General features: G+C 47.1%; 1 protein-coding gene across 1 annotated transcript in view; it reads left to right on the top strand.

Annotated features, from left to right (window-relative positions):
• The window catches only part of LOC139047075 (calcium-activated chloride channel regulator 1-like), a 179736-nt gene that overhangs the window by 13234 nt on the left and 146385 nt on the right, over nucleotides 1-20117 (top strand). Inside the window, exons 2-5 of the mRNA XM_070521025.1 lie at nucleotides 1704-1792; nucleotides 2817-3114; nucleotides 14970-15079; nucleotides 16842-17015. Of these exons, the coding sequence (XP_070377126.1) occupies nucleotides 1704-1792; nucleotides 2817-3114; nucleotides 14970-15079; nucleotides 16842-17015 (671 nt within the window). The remainder of the gene's footprint in view (nucleotides 1-1703; nucleotides 1793-2816; nucleotides 3115-14969; nucleotides 15080-16841; nucleotides 17016-20117) is intronic.

Raw genomic sequence — 20117 nt, 5'->3', positions numbered from 1 at the left:
TCGTACGGCTGTCGTCAAGGAAGTCGTCGTCATCTTGCTGCAGTCGGCACACACACGTGCGCTCGCGTCCCACATACGACTGGTTGATCTACGCAAATATATGTACGTTCGTCCATCTGGTAAATCTTCGCAGAACCCCAAACAATTCTGGATAGCCAACTGCATGCAATATGTTTTGTGTAGCATAGATTATTGTTTGGCGTGGGTTCTGCATAATTTTTTTTTCATTGTGCGAGGATTGCAAAGAAAGAAGAAATATTTTTTTGATAACACTCTCAATTATACGCGCTCGGTCCCATTAAAGCAACTGATACTAAATCAAGTTCGCATCTGCCTGCCTTTAAGGTGTCACATACAAAATCGGAGATTGGCACCTGTGTCCCTTTGTTCGTGGCGATTATTACACGTCATCGAGCAAGTAATAAAGACAAGGGTATCGACTTAACGCAGGCGCCAAGGACATAAAGCCATACGTGTTTTCGGTATCGAACCACTAAAACATTATAAGTGGCTGCTTGGAAGTTGAGAGGATGAAGTAGATGTCACGTGCCGTTGGTTTGGGGAGACGGCTTCACGAAAATAATTGGAGCAGCGAACGCATTGAAGAGGACAATGCGGCGGGGCATGGTGCACCAGATGTCTAGATCACAAATGCAGTAGGCAGGATGGCGTGAATATTCAGCGTAGCAATAAGGCCACCCAAATTATCCGTACAGAGGACATAGGAACGTCAAGTGGTAGAAAATATGGATTCGAAGCAGCGGCGCAGGGAAAATGCATAGTGAACACTCATCGGAACAGCTTGCCCTAACAGAAATGACACTACTAAATTTTGCAGAGATATGTTGTTATTGATAATCTTCTATATGCTGACAAGAATGCCTCATATTTAAATAATTACTGCCACGTTTATTTACTGGTAAAACCCACTTTAATATAATGATTTTTTGGTGAAACATTCACCGATGATTACAATACTCCCTAATTCGAGATTTGAGCGCAGCTCCATATGTGTATTCATTTCACTATATGCTGAGTCGAAAAATGAGAGAGACATGGATTGTACGTAAAGTCCATCGGCAGAGGAAGCACTTCACCAGTGTCGTCGCACTCATTTGTCAGTGAACTGGCTAACCCAATTGCGCATTAGGATTATTTTCTTACGCGGTAATGATAGTCAAAAACGACACAGTGTGTATAACTGTTAGGTACAAATTTTTCACCTTGTTTGGCCGAACTTGTGCCCACAAAAAGTACTATGCAATTCGTGTCGCTCATACAGTCAGATTACAGACTCTATGGCGCCATCGAGTAATCATGGGCGCCACTTTCCTCCTCACTTTCACTCACTTGCTCTGCTCCTCACTATTTAGCCACACGCTCCTTCTCTGCTTTCTTCATGCTAGTGTTGCGCCGTCCTCGTCCACTTTCCTGCCTGCGCAGTCTTTGCCATCGCCGTTGTTTCATCTCCAGTTGCGCTCCGCGTTCGCATTCGTTCGGTTGCAGCGACGCTCGCCGAGGGGTGCCGACGCTCGCCGCCGGAACGGACGCTTGAGAGCCGTGCTCTAAGATGCGAGCAATGCGTGCTCCTCATCGTATCGCGAGCCAGCAGGTTATCTTATTTATTAATCCGGCGGTCGTTGACAATACCGCAGGTGAGTGGTGTTGAATTGCCCCGCTTATCACGTGACCCGTCCTGGCAGAGTACGTGGCCCCGTTGAAGGCAGCTGAGGAACCGCTACGATTGCGACCGTCCAGGCGGGTGGCTACCGTGTTTCAGGCCGTGCACCGTGTTTGTTTCGTATGTTCTGAAACCGTGAGATTACAGTCAATTCCTGTTAACGCCAACTATAACAGGAGGTAAAAAAAATCGACTCAGTTTACATTTTGGGGTAAGGAATGAGCTATTTAGTTCATTAGGGAAGTAATAAATGTCTTCTTTGAGGAAGCAATTAGCAGTAGTTGGAACGTGCGACGTAATTGTTTAACGGTAAAGGCTATCAATACATGTCAAAGGGGTAAATATTCAATCTCGGCTGGTATCCATCTTTGTTAGACTGTATGTGCCAGAATCAACCCGTATTCAGGGGCGCATTAAACTCTCCAGAGGTGGCACTTCGGGAGTAACGCAACGGAGAGTGCCTTGGCCATGGTAGTATTGCCAACGCGGCACGGTGAATCCGATGCTCCATAGGTCACAAGGAGGATGGCGGTCGCTCGGTGCGGAGCTGTAGTGAACTGGGCTATACATGGCGAGACAAAGCTCTTCGTGGAACCGAGAAAGAAAAGGGGGGGGGGGGGTTGCGGGTTGGCTTTCAGTAATAAGCACCTCATCACAGAACCGGGTTTACTGGATGGATCTGGGCGTTACCCAAAGGTCGGGGCGTATTGGAGGCGCGTTAGTGTATGTCATGCCTATGCTGCACTGATGTCGCGCGTTGCTACATATACCGCATAAAATTTGTCACATTTGTTGCTCGCTAGGCCGCTTTTTTTCCGTCTGTGTACCACAATAGAGCACAGGATTTTGACCCCTAGCCTTTGCGTGTGTGTTCTTTAGCAGACTGTGTTTTGGTTGAATTTTCCGAACGTTTACAATCACTAATGATTTCGTTTTTTTTACCTTGTTACCACTTCCCCAAGAAGGTCCTTACGACATTAAAATATGACTGGATAAAGGAATCAATCAATCAACCAATTAATCAATAAAATAGGTAAACGAATGAATCAACGGCGCACCAACACCTATGCAGTTCGTATAGTTACTAAGCTCAGTTGCGTCTTGCCAGAACAAAACCCTGTTTTTTAACTTGCAGGCCCTGCTACAATCCTCATCCGAGTTCCTGCACGAGGCCACTGGTGGTCGAGTTTTCCTCAAGCAAGTCGTCATTGAGTTCCCGGAAACGTGGCCGGAGCGGAGCACAGCTCGAAGCGTGCCAAAATTTGCCTTCTCAACGAGCGATGTTCGTGTTGAAGCTTTTGAAAGCGTTCGCAAGGGACATTTCTTCAGCACAAAGCTACGAGGGAGGTGTGGAAAACGCGGTGATTTCATTCGCATTTCGCCCCACGTCCTGGCGGAGGTGAACGCAACCAAAAAGGCCCTCAGCGACGCAAGTACGAAATTTTCCTATCCATTTTTCAGCAACAAAACAATAAAAACATCATACCACTACTACTACTACTATAATGCTACTAATGCAACTACTACTAAATATAATCAATCAACTGATTATTATAGAGTCCAAGAACAATTATAGATCTTTCCGTACTGGTTCACATAAACAATTTTATTAATAATAATATTAATAAATTATTTCTGCCTAAAGAAATACAGATGGGGAAGCTGCAGAAAAAGCTGTCATAAACAACTTGACATGGCTGGAACAACTAAATGCAAAGCAGCTGCTACAGGCTATTCAAAGCAGTTCATCGCACACATCACGGCTTCATGCTAAAATAAAAGTTAACAGAGTAGCAAAAACATCAGAAGACCAAGGAAAATCATATCCGCACTTATGTACGGAAAGAGCAAATTACTTCATTAGAAGCATAATTACGCATGTTTAAGACCATCGTGAAATAAGATGCATTGAAGGACACAATGTATGACAAGAATAGTGGAAAACAGTATAAATTCAGCAAACAAAAGATTCTATATGAAGCTTAAGCACATCCAAAGATTCCTCCATGGTACATGCCTATAATTATGGTGTTTGCATGGAACCATTGGCTGGTAGGGTACAAGTAAACAAGTTGAGGTTAGCTAATCCGAACGCGTTGAGTAGGGACGAAGTGTATCTGGAGGTGCTCTCTGTGGGGGGGTCTCGTAAAAAGGCGTTCTTTTGGCACCACCTAGTTTTCAGGGTGTCTGCAATGGTAACTCTTTTTATTTTCTTGCAAGTTTGCGAGATGTCTAATAGGATTTATAATATTGCTGCGCGATATTCCCACGCACTGAAACACGGATCCTGCCGAGCATGGCACAAAGTGCCATAAAGACGGGGAAGACGATGATCAGAGCAACGCTCGTGTTGTTGTTCTACCATCTAGCCTGCAGCCGTCTCTCTCCATATATATTTTGTAAATGCAATTTCCTACACCTTTTGGCTACTCTCAACCCCAAGGCATTTTGGTGGGAGGTGCGGGCTACCCACATGGTACAACAAAGCTCCACAGCGTCAAACGCTTGCCTTCCTCTACAATGGCGGAAGAGAGGTCGGCGCCCACTAAGGCGACTGCAAGGACAATGGTCGTCCTGGCTCAGCTAAAAACACAGGCACAATCTGCGCGACTGACAATGTCGACATCGAGGACTGGCTACCCCTGTACGAGCGTGCAAATAAGAATAATCACTGGGATAAGAGAAGCATATTATCAAACATATTATGTTACCTGAAAGGAACAGTGAAGGTGTGCTTTGAGAATAACGAAGACGCAATTGGCAGCTATGATGCATGCAAGGAAAAGATACATTCCTCCTTCGGCAAATGTCCAGGCAGAAAGGCAGCAGCAAAAGAAGGAGCTGGTATATTGTGAGCAGACAGCGACAGAGTTGTGCCTGACTTTACAGGACGTGCTTGCCTTTTGCCGCAAAGCCGACGACAGAATGACGGAGTCTGAGAAAGTGGGCCACGTGTTAAAGGGCATAGCATATGATGCCTTCAATCTGCTAAGCTGCAAAGACTGTGGCATCGTCGATGCCATCATCCTAGAGGGCAAGCGCTTTGAGGCCGCGAAAAGTCGGCGCATTGCTTTTCATTTCGCTCGACTTCGGAACGCTGCAGCAACGTGGCCGTGCAAAGACGTACGTGAGCAGTCGGCGCCGCTCACCGTCGAACACGGGAAGATCATCCGAAGTGAACTTGGGCGCTATAAATAATACTATTCCAAACTTTTCTATTCCGATTATGCCATCAGCCCTCCTCGATTGGTCAAAAAAGTTTTTGGGCAACCCCCCCTTCACCTGTGTGTCACGTGACGTCACGAAAACCCCGATAGCTCCTCCATATGGTATGACGTGTAGACACTGATTATGCATGATTTGACCGAACAATTCCTGATTCGACGCCTTTTCGCCATTTGCCTTCGGCCATTGGCCAAACGTTTTCGGGCGGCACCCACTTTACCTGCCTGTCACGCGACGTCAGAAAACTGCGAAATCTCCCCGCCCCCCGTCAGAGTGACGTGTACGCATTAAAGATGCATTAATATGCTGAACAAAACTGAATTTTTTTCAGAATAGCCGCAGCATGCCCCGTTCCTAAAGGAATGACAGATAGCCGCCGCCGATGGCTTAGGCACTGGCTACTCGCACTTGCCAGAGAGGATAGGTTTTTTTGCGTGTAATAAAACTTTTTGCTTGGCCGTCTAACGTTTTCGAGCACTTTCGGAACGTTTACGCCCTCGTTCTGCCTACTCTTCTCTACGGAGGATCTGTTTTAGCATCATCCTCAAACTTCCTTTGCATGCCGCCTCGATTTCGACGAGCCACCGTATACTAAGGAAGGGAAATCGGACCAATCACAGACGAATGCACCACCCTTTTCATTCGGTCATCGATTTTCTGTGCAGTTGCTCATCCCCATCGAATCCCTCTCCACTTGATCGTGATCCTCACCTCTTGTGAGCCAATTAGATAAGACAAGCCGCTCAGTGTAGGTATTGTTATTCGTTCTTCAAGCAAACAAAAGTGACCTCCTGTGAACGAGGAGAGCGTTTGGTTGCTCCGTTGAGACAACCCTCCTGGAGACCGCCTGATGCTTGCGTCGGCGGTTAGCAAATTTGACGTCAGGAGATTGGAATAAAAACACATTCGAATAGTTTTACGTTATAGGGCCCCTTGACGCTGTGTCTGCTGCTTCTACGTGCGGCCGTACCTGTGAAAATAGCTCCCATATGGTGCCTAGCCCAAGCTGGCGTTCATCAGGAGCTCTCCAACGCTGGCCTGGAGCCTTTATACGCCGCAGCTCCTTACCAGCCGAGCAACCATTGTCCGTCACTTTCGCACGCCCAAAATCCAATTGCAATACTCGCAATCCAGCAGAAGGGAGGACTGCTGATGACCGTCCCATTTGCTTGAACTGCCATCGTGTAGGACGCGTGGCCCGTCATTGGTACAGCCGGTGGTATTGGTATCCAGAGCCGTTTTGGTACAACCGTCGCCCTGACATGAATCGTGGTCAATTTCTGCCCTACCGTGAGCTTCCCCAAACCACCTGGGACGACTTTCCCTCCATGCCGTATCGTCGCTCAACCTCTCCACGTGGTCACCAATCTCGTTCGCCATTGTTTCATCGCCAATCATCTCACTCACCCCAATCCCGTCGCTCTACATCGGTGATTGCGCAACTACCTCGGGAAAACTAGACGATGCAGGTCCCAGAGGTGATGGTGCATCGACAACTCGCCTGCGAAATCCACTGACCACACTGCAGACCAGAAAGTACCTGATATACGTTAAAGTGCGTGATGCACATGTTTTTTCTCTAGTGGATACTGGGGCTCAGATAACAGTGTTGAATTTGGAGCTTCGTCACCCTCTTAAGAAGTTTCTAACTCCACCTGCAGTACCGTTACTTCGTGTCACCGATAGCGGAACATTTCCCTCGCTAGGGATGTGCTTCGCTTGAATAACTGCTGCTGACCGATCCACAAGCGTACTACGTGCCGTGCTTGACAAGTTCTCCCACGAACTCATCCTCAGTATGGACGTCCTCCATGCCCATTCTGCTTTAATGAGTGTGGAACCGTCTTTCTTTAGCTACCTACCTACCGTGCTACCATGACGCTCCTTCTGCACGCCAAGCGCGCTCGTGCTCAGTGGATTACGTTCGCGTACCTCCTCAAGCCTTTAGGTATGTGAACTTAGTCTTTTTCTCCCATTCCCGATGGCGATTACATCTTGACACCGATTGTTGACGTCTTACTCGCCAAAAGCGATGCTCTGCCTCTCACCATTATTAGAGTTGCGGATAATCGAACGTCTCCACCCATATTGGACTTTAGCTAGTGCATGCAACCTATCCCAAGCGGCATGACTGTAGCCCACTCTCTTCTATCGATGAGTGTGTCGTTTCTGCATTCGTCACCGACGCATCATTGTCTTCGGCCTCTTGCGCTTCCTCGCACAATTCCTTCGACGGTGATACTGACAATGTGATAGCGTAGAACCTCCTTCCTGCCCAGGCAGCCCATATGCGGTGCACATTGCAGTCCTACCACCACATCTTTGACTTTACTGACCATCCTTTGGCACATACATCTGTGGTCACTCATAAGATAAATATTGGAGACGCTAGCCCAATCAGACGACGTTCTTATCGCGTGTCCTATGCCGAGCGAGAAGTCATACAGCGTGAAGCCAACAAGATGCTCCACAAAGATGAGAGTGAACCTTCATGCAGTCTATGGGCATCACAGGTTGTCCTAGTCAGGAAGAAAGATGACAGCTGGTGATTCTGCATGGACTACCGCCACAGAAATTAAAGCCTGTTTCACATGCAAGCGAAAATGCTCGCGAATCCTGCCGCCGCGCCGCAGAAATCTGTTTCGAGCGGCGGCGGTGGCACTAGCGGCGGGAGCGGCGAGGTTCGTGCAAGTTGGAATTTCGTCGCAGCGGCAGAGCGGCAGCACCGTTTCCGAACGGCCAGTCTCGACACGTGACCAGTGGAGGACTAGTGTGGGAAAACCTGGGCAAGGAGGATGTTTATTTACTTGCTACACGTGGTACGGGCAACATGCCAAGAGAGCTTTTCAACGAATTGATAATTGCTAAACGCAGGATATGTATTTATAAAAGAATGATTCGATTGGCAGGGACAAAGCCATGCTTATATTGGTAGTCGCAAACTACCGAAACTGGCTGAAAGTCCCGTCTTTTTTGCCAGCAACATTGATATTCGCAGCGGCTGAAAACGCGCGGCGGCAATCCATGTGAAACGAAACCTCGCGAAAAGCTTCGCAGCGCCGCGCCGCTGTTCGCTCCATTCGCTCAATCGCTTGCATGTGAAACAGGCTTAACGCGCAAGGACGTCTACCCTGTGCCGCGGATCGATGACGCACACGACTGTCTACACGGCTCTGCCTACTTCTCTTCTATCAACCTGAGCTCAGAATACTGGCAGATATCCGTCGATGATCAAGCCCGTGAAAAGGCCGCATTCGTTACGCCCGATGGGCTTTGCGAGATTAAGGTAATGCCTTTTAGACTTTGTAATGCCCCCGCCGCATTTGAAGGGATGATCGACTCCCGCCTTCGTGGATGCAAATGGTCAACATGCCTCTGTTACCTTGACAATGTAATAGTCTTCTCACCGACAATTAAACGCCATCTTAGCCGCTCATCGGCAGTTCTCGAAGTTTTTCGGCAAGCAGGCCTTCATCTCAGTTCTGCCCAATGCCGCCTTTGCCGTTGCAAAATCACTGTGCTTTGCCACCTTGCGAGTGCTGAAGGCGTGCAACCTGACCCAGAAAAAGATTGTTTTGTCAAACACTTACCTATGCCACGTTCCACTAAAAGGTTGTTTCACATGGCGCGATTTTCGTCGTTCAGCGACCGCTGCGACGTCGTGGGCTCTGCGCGACTGGATTCTGAGAAGTTGGTCGCGCCGTCGCTGAGTCGCAGCAATCGGCTCGATGTAGGCGTGGCAATGTGTGACGAAACAAAGCGCCCTCAAAATAGGCGCTTTTCTGTTTTTTCTACGCGTTGGTAGCGCTGTGGAGCAATGCCGCGCGCCAGTTTTAGCTATGTTTTAATAGGCAGTGCCCGCCAGCGTTTGGGGCTTAGGAGATTCATAAACATTTTTCGCTTCTTCCGCCTGTACGATTCGTTTAAAAGGAGAAGCCGCACGCAATCCCACTCCGGAGAAGGACGCTGTTTCTACATAAGGCACATACCCAGTTCATCGCCACCATCGTCAACCTCTTCGTCGCGACAAATTCAGCTAGCTACGTGTACATGCACATTCAATGGTAGCTTAATTGTTAATCGACAAAAGCAAATACTCATCCAGGAAAAAAAGTTGTGGCTACCATAGTAACAAGGAAACTAGGGTATACTAAACGCAACCACCCCACCGATGCCGCACAAGCCACATGCTTACATTTGCGATTTGTACAGCAGCTTCTCACTCACCGTACATGCAAGCTGTTGTGAAGTCTCAACGCTTTTAAACGTTAAAAAATGACGTACCTATTTTATTACCGAACAATAATGGGACAATTCAAATATTTTACTAGTTTCCATGTTTTTATTTAACGATGCAGGCATGGATACTTCGTGAGCAGGAGGCAGCCTCGCGCATCGCTGCGACAGAAATCGCGCTGTCGCAAACGCATGTGAAAGCTGACGGCAAAAATCGCTCTGCGATATGCGCTGCAGTATGATTTTTTTCGCCCCAATCGCGCCATGTGAATTACCCTAAAATTGTACGGAGATTTGTCAGCTTCTGCTCCTATTTTCGACGTTTTGTGAAGCACTTTGCCAACGTTGCCCGTCAACTTACGCAACTCTTGAAGAAGGAAACGGCGTTTACATGGTGTCCTGAACAGGCCACTGCGTATCACACGCTGACGATTTACGTCACCACTCATCGTCGCCCATTTAGACCCATCAGCGCCCACTGAATTTCGCACCGATGCCAATGGACATGGCATCGGCGCCGTTCTAGCCTAGCAGCGAAATTAAGGCCGAGACGCCTCATCGCCTTTGCCAGTCGCCTTCTTTCCTTTTCAGAGTAGAAATTTTCGTTCACTGAGTGCGAGTGCCTCGCACTCGTTTGGGCTGTCGGCAAAATTCAACCCCACTTGTTCGGCCGCACCTTTTCAGTCTTCACAGACCACCATGCGCTTTGCTGGTTGTCTTCCCTCAAAGATGCGACTCGACGCCTTGGTCGCTGGGCACTGAAAATGCAAGAATACAGATGTGATGTCACTTATAAGCCTGGCAGACTGCCCCAGGGTGCTGACTGCCTATCCCCTCATCCAGTGGATCCCCCCGTCTTGTCACCGCACGATTCGGAGCCCTGTGTCTTAGCGATATCGGATTTCACCGACATACGCAACGAACAGCTCCGCCATGCCGATTTGCGGTCAATTATCCACCGCATACGCTTCCATCACTGGGCCCCTTCGCTACAATTATTCGTGCTTCGTGACGGAATCTTATACAGATGCAACTCTAGCTACGATGGCCTAGATCTTCTCCTGGTTGTTCCCAAAACACTCTGTTCCACTGTTGTCGAAAAGCTTCATGACGCCCCCACCGCTGGACATCTCGGAGCAACTCGCACGATCGCGTTCGGCATTGCTTCTTCTCGCCAGGCCTCCACCGCTCTTTGCACCGATACGTTGTTGCTTGTGAGTGCTGCAAGTGCCGCAAGCATCCATCCGTGTTGCTACTAGCCGGTCCAGTTTAGCCCATGGACATTCCCGGTGTCCTGTTCTATGGCGTCGGCTTTGATCTCATTGGGCCATTCGCAATATCCCTGACTTAGAACAGGTGAATTTCCGCAGCTACGCACTACGCGACACGATGCGCTATGACGCGGGCACGGCCGACAAGTTGTGCCACTGGCTTTGCAGGATATCTCATTTACGACGTTATTATTCACTACGGCGCTCCTCAACAGCAACTGACCAACCATGGTCGCTCATTTCTGTCTGAAGTCGTCGACTACATTGTTCGTTCGTGTTACCATACGTCACAAGCTAACCACTTCCTACCATCCACAAACCAATGGGCTTACCGAGCGCCTGAAGCGCACGCTGACCACAATGCTTTTCGTATACGTTTTTTCAGACCACCGTGATTGGGACGGCACCTTGTCTTATGTGACATTTGCCTAGAACTCGTCACACCATGACACCACTGGCTTTTCCGCTTTTTATATCTTGTTTGCCCGCCATTAAACATTGCCCTTCGGGATTATTTTACCATCACCTGTGCACCCAGTTACAGACTACGTCCGCGTTGCAGCTTCTCGGGTTGAAACGGGTGGCCAGATTGCATGGAATCGTGTCTATGTCTTCCTGTTATCCCAGAAGGCCCGATCTGATCGTTATCACAGAGCCGTTAATTACTCTTCGGGCTCTTTGGTCCTCCTCTGAATGTCTCCGCCACGTTGGCATGTCGTCAAAGCTTCTTTCCCGCTGATCCGGGCATTATAAGCTCCTACGCCAGATCACTGACGTCACGAATGACATCGCTGCATGAGAGTCAATCGTCTGGCGCGTCCGCCACTGATATCGTGCACGTCTCCTGACTTAAGCATTAGGCTGCCGGACACGATCGTACTGCTGCTTAAGGGCCCAGATGGCGATCTCGCGGGTGGGGGTTTGATGTTACGCGCTATTCCCCGCGCACTGAAGCACGCATCCTCCCGAGCATGGCAGAATGCGCCAGAAATACGGTGAAGACAATCAGAGTAGCGCTCGTGTTTTTCTGCCATCTAGCCTGCAGCCGTATCTCTCTGTATATATTTTGTAAATACAATTTCATATCCCTTTTGGCTACTCTCATACCCATGGAAATATTTTTCTTTCTATTTTAATATGAACCCTCAGGCTATACTGATACACATCAAGGATTTTGACTATACCCATTTCAAGCAAAGAGCGTTTGGTGGTTGCTCCATGGTTTGCATTAAAGACATTACGAAGGAACTCTTTTTTTTTTTTTGCAAGATATGGTGTTTCAGATGAAACATAGGCGTGGCAGATATGGTCATGAAAACCATGTGAGGTTGGAAAGCAGAAAGGAACAGGGAAACACACGACCAGGAGCCGGACGTAAAAGGGAGCTAGCCATACACCATGATAATCAACATTAACCAAGCAGAAATTATAAAATACGAAATATGTCAATAGAGGCAGAAAAACTGTTGCATGCTTTTTCGAGTGGAGCCTAGGGTAAGTATATAATGCAGATAGGACGTGCGGCAAACCCGGAACGTTGTTTTTTTAACTTATGGGTGGTAAAATTGCACATCATCAAGAAGCTTCGGACAATATATAATATTATGGAGCGCCATATACAGGAACAGAAAGTCTGATTTTACACATCTTGATCATAAAATTGTGAGTTAAGGTATATTTCAGAGGGCTGGCTAACGGTCACCAGAAGGGTAGTAACAGTTTTTGAAAATATTTATTTGAAAGCATACACTTAGGTGAGAATTGAATTTCTAAGTACCATCCCACACTCCAGAAGCATGCTCTAATAGTGGAAAGCACCAAGTAGAATAATATTTCAGAAAGGCAAGTGGGGAGTGGAGGTCATCGGATATACGACAAACAATACAAAGAGGGCGAAGGGCACGCTCTTCCGAATATTTCACGTGTGACGAGACGCTTAGCGTTTTGTCGAATTGCACATCAAGACATTTCATCTCATCGACCCTGGACAATGGAGCACGACAAAAGGCATATGAAAATCTCACATGGGGTTTTTTGCGTATAACATCACCAAATTTTGGAGGCACTTACGAGGAGCTTACCGTCTCTGCACCAGTTTCAAAGCGAAAAAAAAGGCATTTATCCAGGTCAATGTAGTCGTCAACACTGTTGACAGCGTTAACCAGCTTTAAGTTGTCAGTACATAGAAGTAATGAAGAGCGCTGAACTGCTGACGTAGTCATTTAAGAACAGTACGAATTGTTGAGGGCCATGAAATGATCTCGGCGGAACCTTGCTAGTGATCTCTAAGAGCTCTGTCTATTAATGCCAATGAAGGACGACCTTTTCTGATACTAGGACAGTGATGGAATAAGGTATGTCCATTTGCATGAGGTTTGTAATGAACAGCTCATGAGAGAAAATGCTCTATTTAGGTCGAAATAAACAGCTTCTAATTTGCTCCTAGTATGTATAACAATGGAAGCATGGGTGATAATGTTTGCAAGTTTGTAGTTGTGAGATGCCCTAGCACAAAACGATGCTGTTGATGTAGAAAATGCGCTTATCACGAATATAAAGCCGCAAATGAAATCGAATTTCGAGCACTTTTCACGCAGCGCGGAGGATAGCTATAGAATGGTGGTTACTAACGACCCTTACAGCACCCGATTTGCGTACGCGCACTACCCATGGTACCTTCGGATATTCAAGAAACGTACGAGCATTTAGGGAACTGTTATATATGCTTGTGAGCAAAGAGACAATTATGCTTCCATGCATCTTATAGAGTGCGCAAGGATGCCGTCAGCACCAGAAGAATGGGATGGTTTGAGGTGCTTCATATATTTTAAAAGAATGTATTTATGGACTCATTGCGTACCCACTATGCTGCATTGTTAGAGAAGGTTACTTATGGTTGAAGTGTCTTGAAAACTAAACGCATAATATAGATGTTGTGCACGGGCATCAGCAGTGTTGGAGACAAAACCAACATTTCCTTCAAGGCACACATCTTCAGCGTTCTTTTTACAAAAACCGAGAGCCCACGCACCTCGACAAATATTGTGAATTACGTGCCATGATGGCTTCGATATGTTCACTGAAGTCGCACTGACCAATGTTATATGAAATTATTTAATGGTATGCAATCTATCCATCATCGTTTATTTCCCGTGCCCAGATACAACCCTATTGGATTAGGGGGGGGGGGTGCACTCATAATGAAAGAATAACAATGAAAATCTGCCTGCGAATGTATGTTTAAAAAAGCAGAATGAATAAAACGGAGCATTGTGCAGAGTACGTACCAGGCGCCAGCAAATACTATAGAAAAGAGGAGAAAGGTACTCGAACAACGTGTGAACTCTGACACAACGTAAAGCCCATTGTAATAATAATCGACCATTCCCTAAATCATTCAATCAATCATTCATTCATATAGCGTACCCAGTAACAAACCTTAGGACCGAACGCTGACACGCGCACAAAAAACTAAAATAAAACATACTGCATGGCATAAATGTACAGAAAACAATAAGCACAATTTTAAAAGAAAAACGGTGTACATACAAAAAGTGCAAAGCGTATATTGTAGAAAACAGAGGAGCGGGCCAGTTAAACTGCGAAACTGTGAGTTGTGCGATACTATTCCACCACAACGCAAAGCTCGGAAAAGAACAATGGCACCGCCTTATGAAAAAGTCCGAGATTTGGAAACTAGGTGTATCCGCCACGGTTGCTCAGTGGCTGTGGTGTTGGGCATCTAAGCATGAAGTCGCAGAATCGGATCCCGGCCATAGTGGCCGCATATCTATGTGGACGAAATGAGAAAACAACCGTGTAACGTAGGTTTACTTGCGCGTTAAAGAACCCCAAGTGGTCCGAATTTCCGGACTCCTCCACTACGACATTCTTCCTAATCAGACCGTAGTTTTGGCACGTAAAACCATGTAATTTTATTCGTTTTAACCTAGGCTTACCTATAGCTCCGTATTTTAGGGATGGTGGCGTGTTCGTCATGACAGGCAGGAAAATGTAAAGGTGTATATTCGCTGTTGAGCATGCACGGTAATGGAAGCATGATATAAGTCACGACCTTCTGATTTGTGAGGGTACCGTGAAGGGAATTGTGAGGAGAGAGAAGGTCAGCGCGATGACGTTGTCATCGATGTAAGGGCAATGGCAATACCCCAACAGTTCTAGAACAACAATGTGGGGATGGCATATGCTTGGCTATGTTTTCTGGACCGAATCTATAATGTGACTTTTCGATCTTCAAGTGATAATCCAAACGGTTGAGGCGTATGCGGGCTGAGGAAAACAGGCAGTTGTATACAACTTGAGGAACGGTGTGGGTGAATTTAATTACATCTGTAGTCGGCAAGTATACCCAAGCAAGGGAATATGACATTGTAACGCGGTTAAGAGGTATCAGAAAAGTCGAAGGTCTAATCGCCAATATTAGCTGTGGTCAAGCGCATACAACAATGGCCCTCATTGTACACTCTCATTAGAAAAGGCCCCTCACAAAGGCACATCTTTTCAACATTGTTGACTCAAATTCGCTTGTATTTCAGCCTACGCCTTCGTGAATGAGTGGGCCCGTTTTCGCTATGGTGTGTTTTATGAGTATGGGCGCTTGGGACACAAGACCTACCCAATGTCCTACTGCCCGTGTTGCAATAAGGTGAGATTCCGGCGTTCGATTCTTCGTTGTAGCGCACTGCATTGCTTCCATATTAAGTCACGTATTATGTAATGAAAGGAGATGACCTAGCCAAATCTTTGTTACCTCTGTATAAAAGCGTGTACTGGCACCATATCAATCTACTGACTTCCAATAAAATTCTCTCTGACAATAGACTTAGATTTATTCTTCATCGCAAGGCAAACCGTTCTTTTTACAAAAACCAAGAGCCCACGCACCTCGACAAATATTGTGAATTACGTGCCATGATGGCTTCGATATGTTCACTGAGGTCGCACTGACCAATGTTATATGAAATTATTTAATGATATGCAATCTATCCATCATCGTTTATTTCCCGTGCCCAGATACAACCCTATTGGCTTAGGGGGGGGGGGGTGCACTCATAATGAAAGAATAACAATGAAAATCTGCCTGCGAATGTATGTTTAAAAAAGCAGAATGAATAAAACGGAGCATTGTGCAGAGTACTTCCCAGGCGCCAGCAAATACTAAATCGAGGTCAATCTCATGTATACTGATCTATGGCCTCTAATGGAGGAGCTTTCTTCATGAAGCTTACAGATTGTTGCGTAACTAACTGACTCATTGCAACCGTCACTAAACTGTCGCGTATGGCTTTATCAAGCTTGAAATGGCACCGCATATTATGCAGTTTAAAGAGCGCCCAAAAACGCAGAGCACGGGACAAGCGCTGAATGCCAATACCTTTATTGAAGGCCGCACAAATATATGCCATTCGCAGTGGGGTAAAAGTCAGAAAGGAAGAAAGGGAAGGCGAATCATCACAAATAAACTCTTGCTGCGCATGAGCCACAACCGTAAAGCTACACAAAGTTAAAATAGAAAATGCGACACAATCCAAACAGATTGACTTCTAAAGAACTTGAGTTCCTTATCGCGAAGAGACAAAGAAGTGGGTGCTTACGCAAGTGGCTCCTGACTGACATATCGAAAAGGCCCCAAAGATTTCCGTGACAGTCTGATCGCTCGACTTTCTCAGCACACGTGCGTCTTCTAGGCGGGGGGAACAGCCACCCTAGATTGCTACCTAGAATACTAGATAGCAAGATTACTAGGTAGCTACACTACTACCAGTCTTGATCTTGACGCTGCAAGATATGATCGCATTTCGAAGCTCGACCATAGTTCTCTGTGAAGCATGCGCAAAGTGGCACGTCTTTACTTCAGTTTGGAAGTGGTTTACAGAACGTGGAAGCTGCAGGATGCCTTACCCAATGGGGAGACCAAATGACGCTGGAGAACTCTTCATGAACGCCGCATCCTTTATTCAGCGGTAGCGGATTTCGCGCTATGAAGTGCATGAGCAAATGTAATATCGCTGGGATGTATCACACGCCAAGGTAAAATTAAACTTTCTAATACTGTCATTATTCAGATAGCTAAACGTGGAACTATATTCCTTTGCGCAAGACTATTGTGCCTCTGTATACGCATCGTACGTTCGGATGTTCTGCAAACGACTTGTGAGATGAAGTAGAGTTATCTTGTCACACGTGCGTCGAGCTTGAAAGCAGCCTCCTGATATTCCATTGCTTCAGTGAGAAATCCGTGGCACAGTGATTGGAGGAAATGGCACGCTATCCTAAATCTCGTTAGGTCTAATGTCACGTAGACTCAAGGGCTCTTTTTCTGCTATGCGCCATTATCGATCATTCGTCAGCCTGACGTGTCTGTGATTTTTATTGTGCTACCACTTTATGTCTTGTTTTGCTTCCAGGAAGTGGTACGTTGGAACTCGTGCTCGGATAGGATTCAGCATCGGATTCTAAATGAAGATATGTGCGCCTTTCACGACCACTGTTATGCCACTGAAGATTGCGTCGTCGTGGCAACTCAACCAGAACATGACCCCGTTAAATCATCGATCATGTACCTGCCACGTCTCGAGAATGTAAGTTTTCTGTAGTTACTTCTATCAGCTCTATAGTTATGATAACTTCCCTAATGATCGACGGAACGTTTGATAGAGCATGCTATTTGCCTCCTGGAAGATAAACAGAAAACGGATTCTATCATTTTTGTGCTTTTTTTATTCTGACTTTTAAGAACTTCACATACAGCCAGAATGCTTGAAATGTGTAAAAACAACTTATAACATGTGTTTAAGACGATTATTGCTACCGCACAAAATGCCTAATACGTTTAGTGTTTGCGCATCGTATCACGTGTACATGTGAAAGGCCGGTCCCGCTGCGCTTTAGTCTGCGCGGCGCAGTGTAGGAGCCCATGATACCAGCCGCTGCGAATATGCTCTCTCGTAAGCGCACTGCGTCACTGCTGATATGAACTCACTGTCAATTACGAAACACCCTAATGTGAAATTTGAGCGTTGATTTATACATGTTTTCATTTCTCAACGTACTGGCTGGCGCGGTTAATGTCGTGTGCGGCACTTTGCAAACTGAACGAAGTTTGGAGCGACTGCTTCGCTAATAGGGGGATCACGTGAAGCAGCGTGTGGATAACGCGTGGGCGCAATACATAGCGGCCGCCGCAGAGAGATTCCAGGTGGCGTGCGCTACTCTGGCCTCATCTCGTAGGAATATTCAGTGCAGTGCGCGACCTGCACGGCACCTTTGAAGGTTCCACCATACTCTCTTCCACCTCTTACTGACGCATTATTCTGCTACCTCCTCCTCCTTCGCTGTCATTCTCGTGCTCTCTTCGCACTCTCCGCTTTTTTCATCCGCCATTGCGCTCCGCGTTCGTATTTCATCTGCTGCGTTCGTCCGCTTGGTTACACCGGGAACGTCGACACGTTGACAAGGCTGCCGCGAAAGAGGCTCTTGTGACTCGCGTTCAGACATCTACAGAGGCGTACATTCCACGCAACCAAGACCACTTTGTTTTTTTACCGCAAAGCTGACGACGCGAAGTCTAAAGCAGATGAAGTGCGTAATACTAAAAAGAATCGCGGATGACGCTTTCCATTTGCGTGCATTTGGCAACGTTTCCACTATTGATGCAATCATAAAGGAATGCAGTCACCTTGAACAAGCTAACAGCCGCCGTATAACGCAGCACATCACACAGGTGCAGGTGCGGAGACATGTGAGTGCCGATGGCGTCAGCTCATTACCTGTGACGATGTGAGCCGCATTGTTCGCTGCGACCTTGAGGCCGTCTGTTCGCTAACCTTCACCGCGACTTCTCCAGACGGCCAGCAACCACGCTGCCCATGATTCAGGCCGTTGTCGTTAATTCGAGGACATGGGTCTCAACTTCATGTGTTCGTCAACTCAATCCAGCGTTTCTCTGTTCTCTAGTGGCCCTCTTCGCATCGGCCACTCCTTTTCTGCCAGATATCGCAGGCCATCCGAATGGTGTACCCTCAATTAAAAGTCTATATGCTACCACTGCAGTCGCATTGGCCATGTCGCTCATCACTGCCGCAGCCGATGGCCTCCACCAAGTCGGATTATGTCGGTACTGATTCCCACACCTTTGGATGATGTTTATGTCTGTGTTTTATGTATGTGCTTACGTCATGCATATTCACATGAATGATTTAGTCGCAAAATGTACCTCCTGTGGCCATGCGCACACCCCAGTAGCACTCATTGCATACTCTCATTAGAAAAGGCCCCTCGCAAAGCCGCATCTTTTCAACAGCGCTAACTCAAACTTCGCGCATTTCAGCCTACGTCTTCGCGAATGAATAGGCCCATTTCCGCTACGGTGTGTCTTATGGGTAAGGGCGCTTGGGACACAAGACGTACCCATTGTCCTACTGCCTGTGTTGCAATAAGGTGGGATCCCACCATTTGATTTGAAATTTCATTCACGGCGGTTGGCATAGTTCCCTATGCCATCCGCCATGAACCCATTGCCGGTGATGCCCCAGCTCTGACCCTTCGCTAGGGTTGCTCACTATCACCTCTTCGCCTTCAGTCTCGTTTGCCCGCACCCGTGGCTAACTTCGCTGCCTATCGCCCCCCCCCCCCCCCCCCAGCCGGAAAACTAAGCACTGCAGCTTCAGAAGTTGAAGCTGCGTTGCCGACCCAGCCCTCGAATTCCCTGCTCACATTACCTACGAATCAAAGCCTTCTTGACACCGGCGTTGACGGCTATCCTGTGACTGCATTTATCGATACAGGAGCCCATATTTCTATGATAAGTGCTACCTTCCGATGACGACTTAGAAAGCTGCTCACCTCAGCGCCGGCAAGAGTTGTCCCCGTTTCCGATCGCCATACTGTCCCTATCTCTTGTATGCACATGTTACGCATCAACATCACGGGCACCCACACTCCTGCCCTCTTCACCGTGATTACCCATTGCCCCACGACCTAATTCTCGGACTCGATTTTCTCTGCGCGCGTTCCACTCTTATTGACTGCTCTTCAATGCATTACCCTTCGCCTTGAGTCGCTGAATTTCGCAGAACCTTGTAACCCGCCCCGTGCCACTTGCGCCCCACCCGCTTAGCCGCCTTTCACCAAAGTCGTTAGATTGCATTCAATTCTCGTCTTACCCACCTGCTCCTGATGGGAAGTACCTCGCCCCTCTTTTTCCCGACATTCTACTGCAGTATGACATTACCGTGCATCACAGTATTCTGGCTTTTACAGGTAACCACGGGGTCGCATTCACATATTTAACTTTGGATTGGCAAAGCAAATTCTACCACAAAGTATTTGCCTTACCTGCAATAATTATCTCGGTGACCATGAAGTGGCGACTTTATACACTGATGTTTCTTCCGAGCTTAGCAGGCCCCTCACGCCAGCCTCGGGCATCTATCCCATTATAAGAAAAAAGTTGTGGCACGCCTGTTCTTTACGCAGGCTGAAAGCCTTGCGAAGTTTAATTGTCCTAAAGAGGCATTTTCGACTTGACGATCGCCTTTTAATATTGTGCTCAAAGTTAAGCTTAGCATTCATATTGGCGATGCTAAGCCTATTGAGCGATGGCCATATCGAGTTTCTGCGTCGGAACGCCGCGTAATTCAAAGTGAAGTGAACAAAATGCATGACAGAAATTTATTTGCCCT

Source organism: Dermacentor albipictus, chromosome 6, assembly GCF_038994185.2.
Source record: "Dermacentor albipictus isolate Rhodes 1998 colony chromosome 6, USDA_Dalb.pri_finalv2, whole genome shotgun sequence".
In the NCBI taxonomy this organism is placed as follows: domain Eukaryota; kingdom Metazoa; phylum Arthropoda; class Arachnida; order Ixodida; family Ixodidae; genus Dermacentor; species Dermacentor albipictus.
Note: the sequence above shows the minus strand (reverse complement) of the source record. Positions and strands in the feature narration are given on the sequence as shown.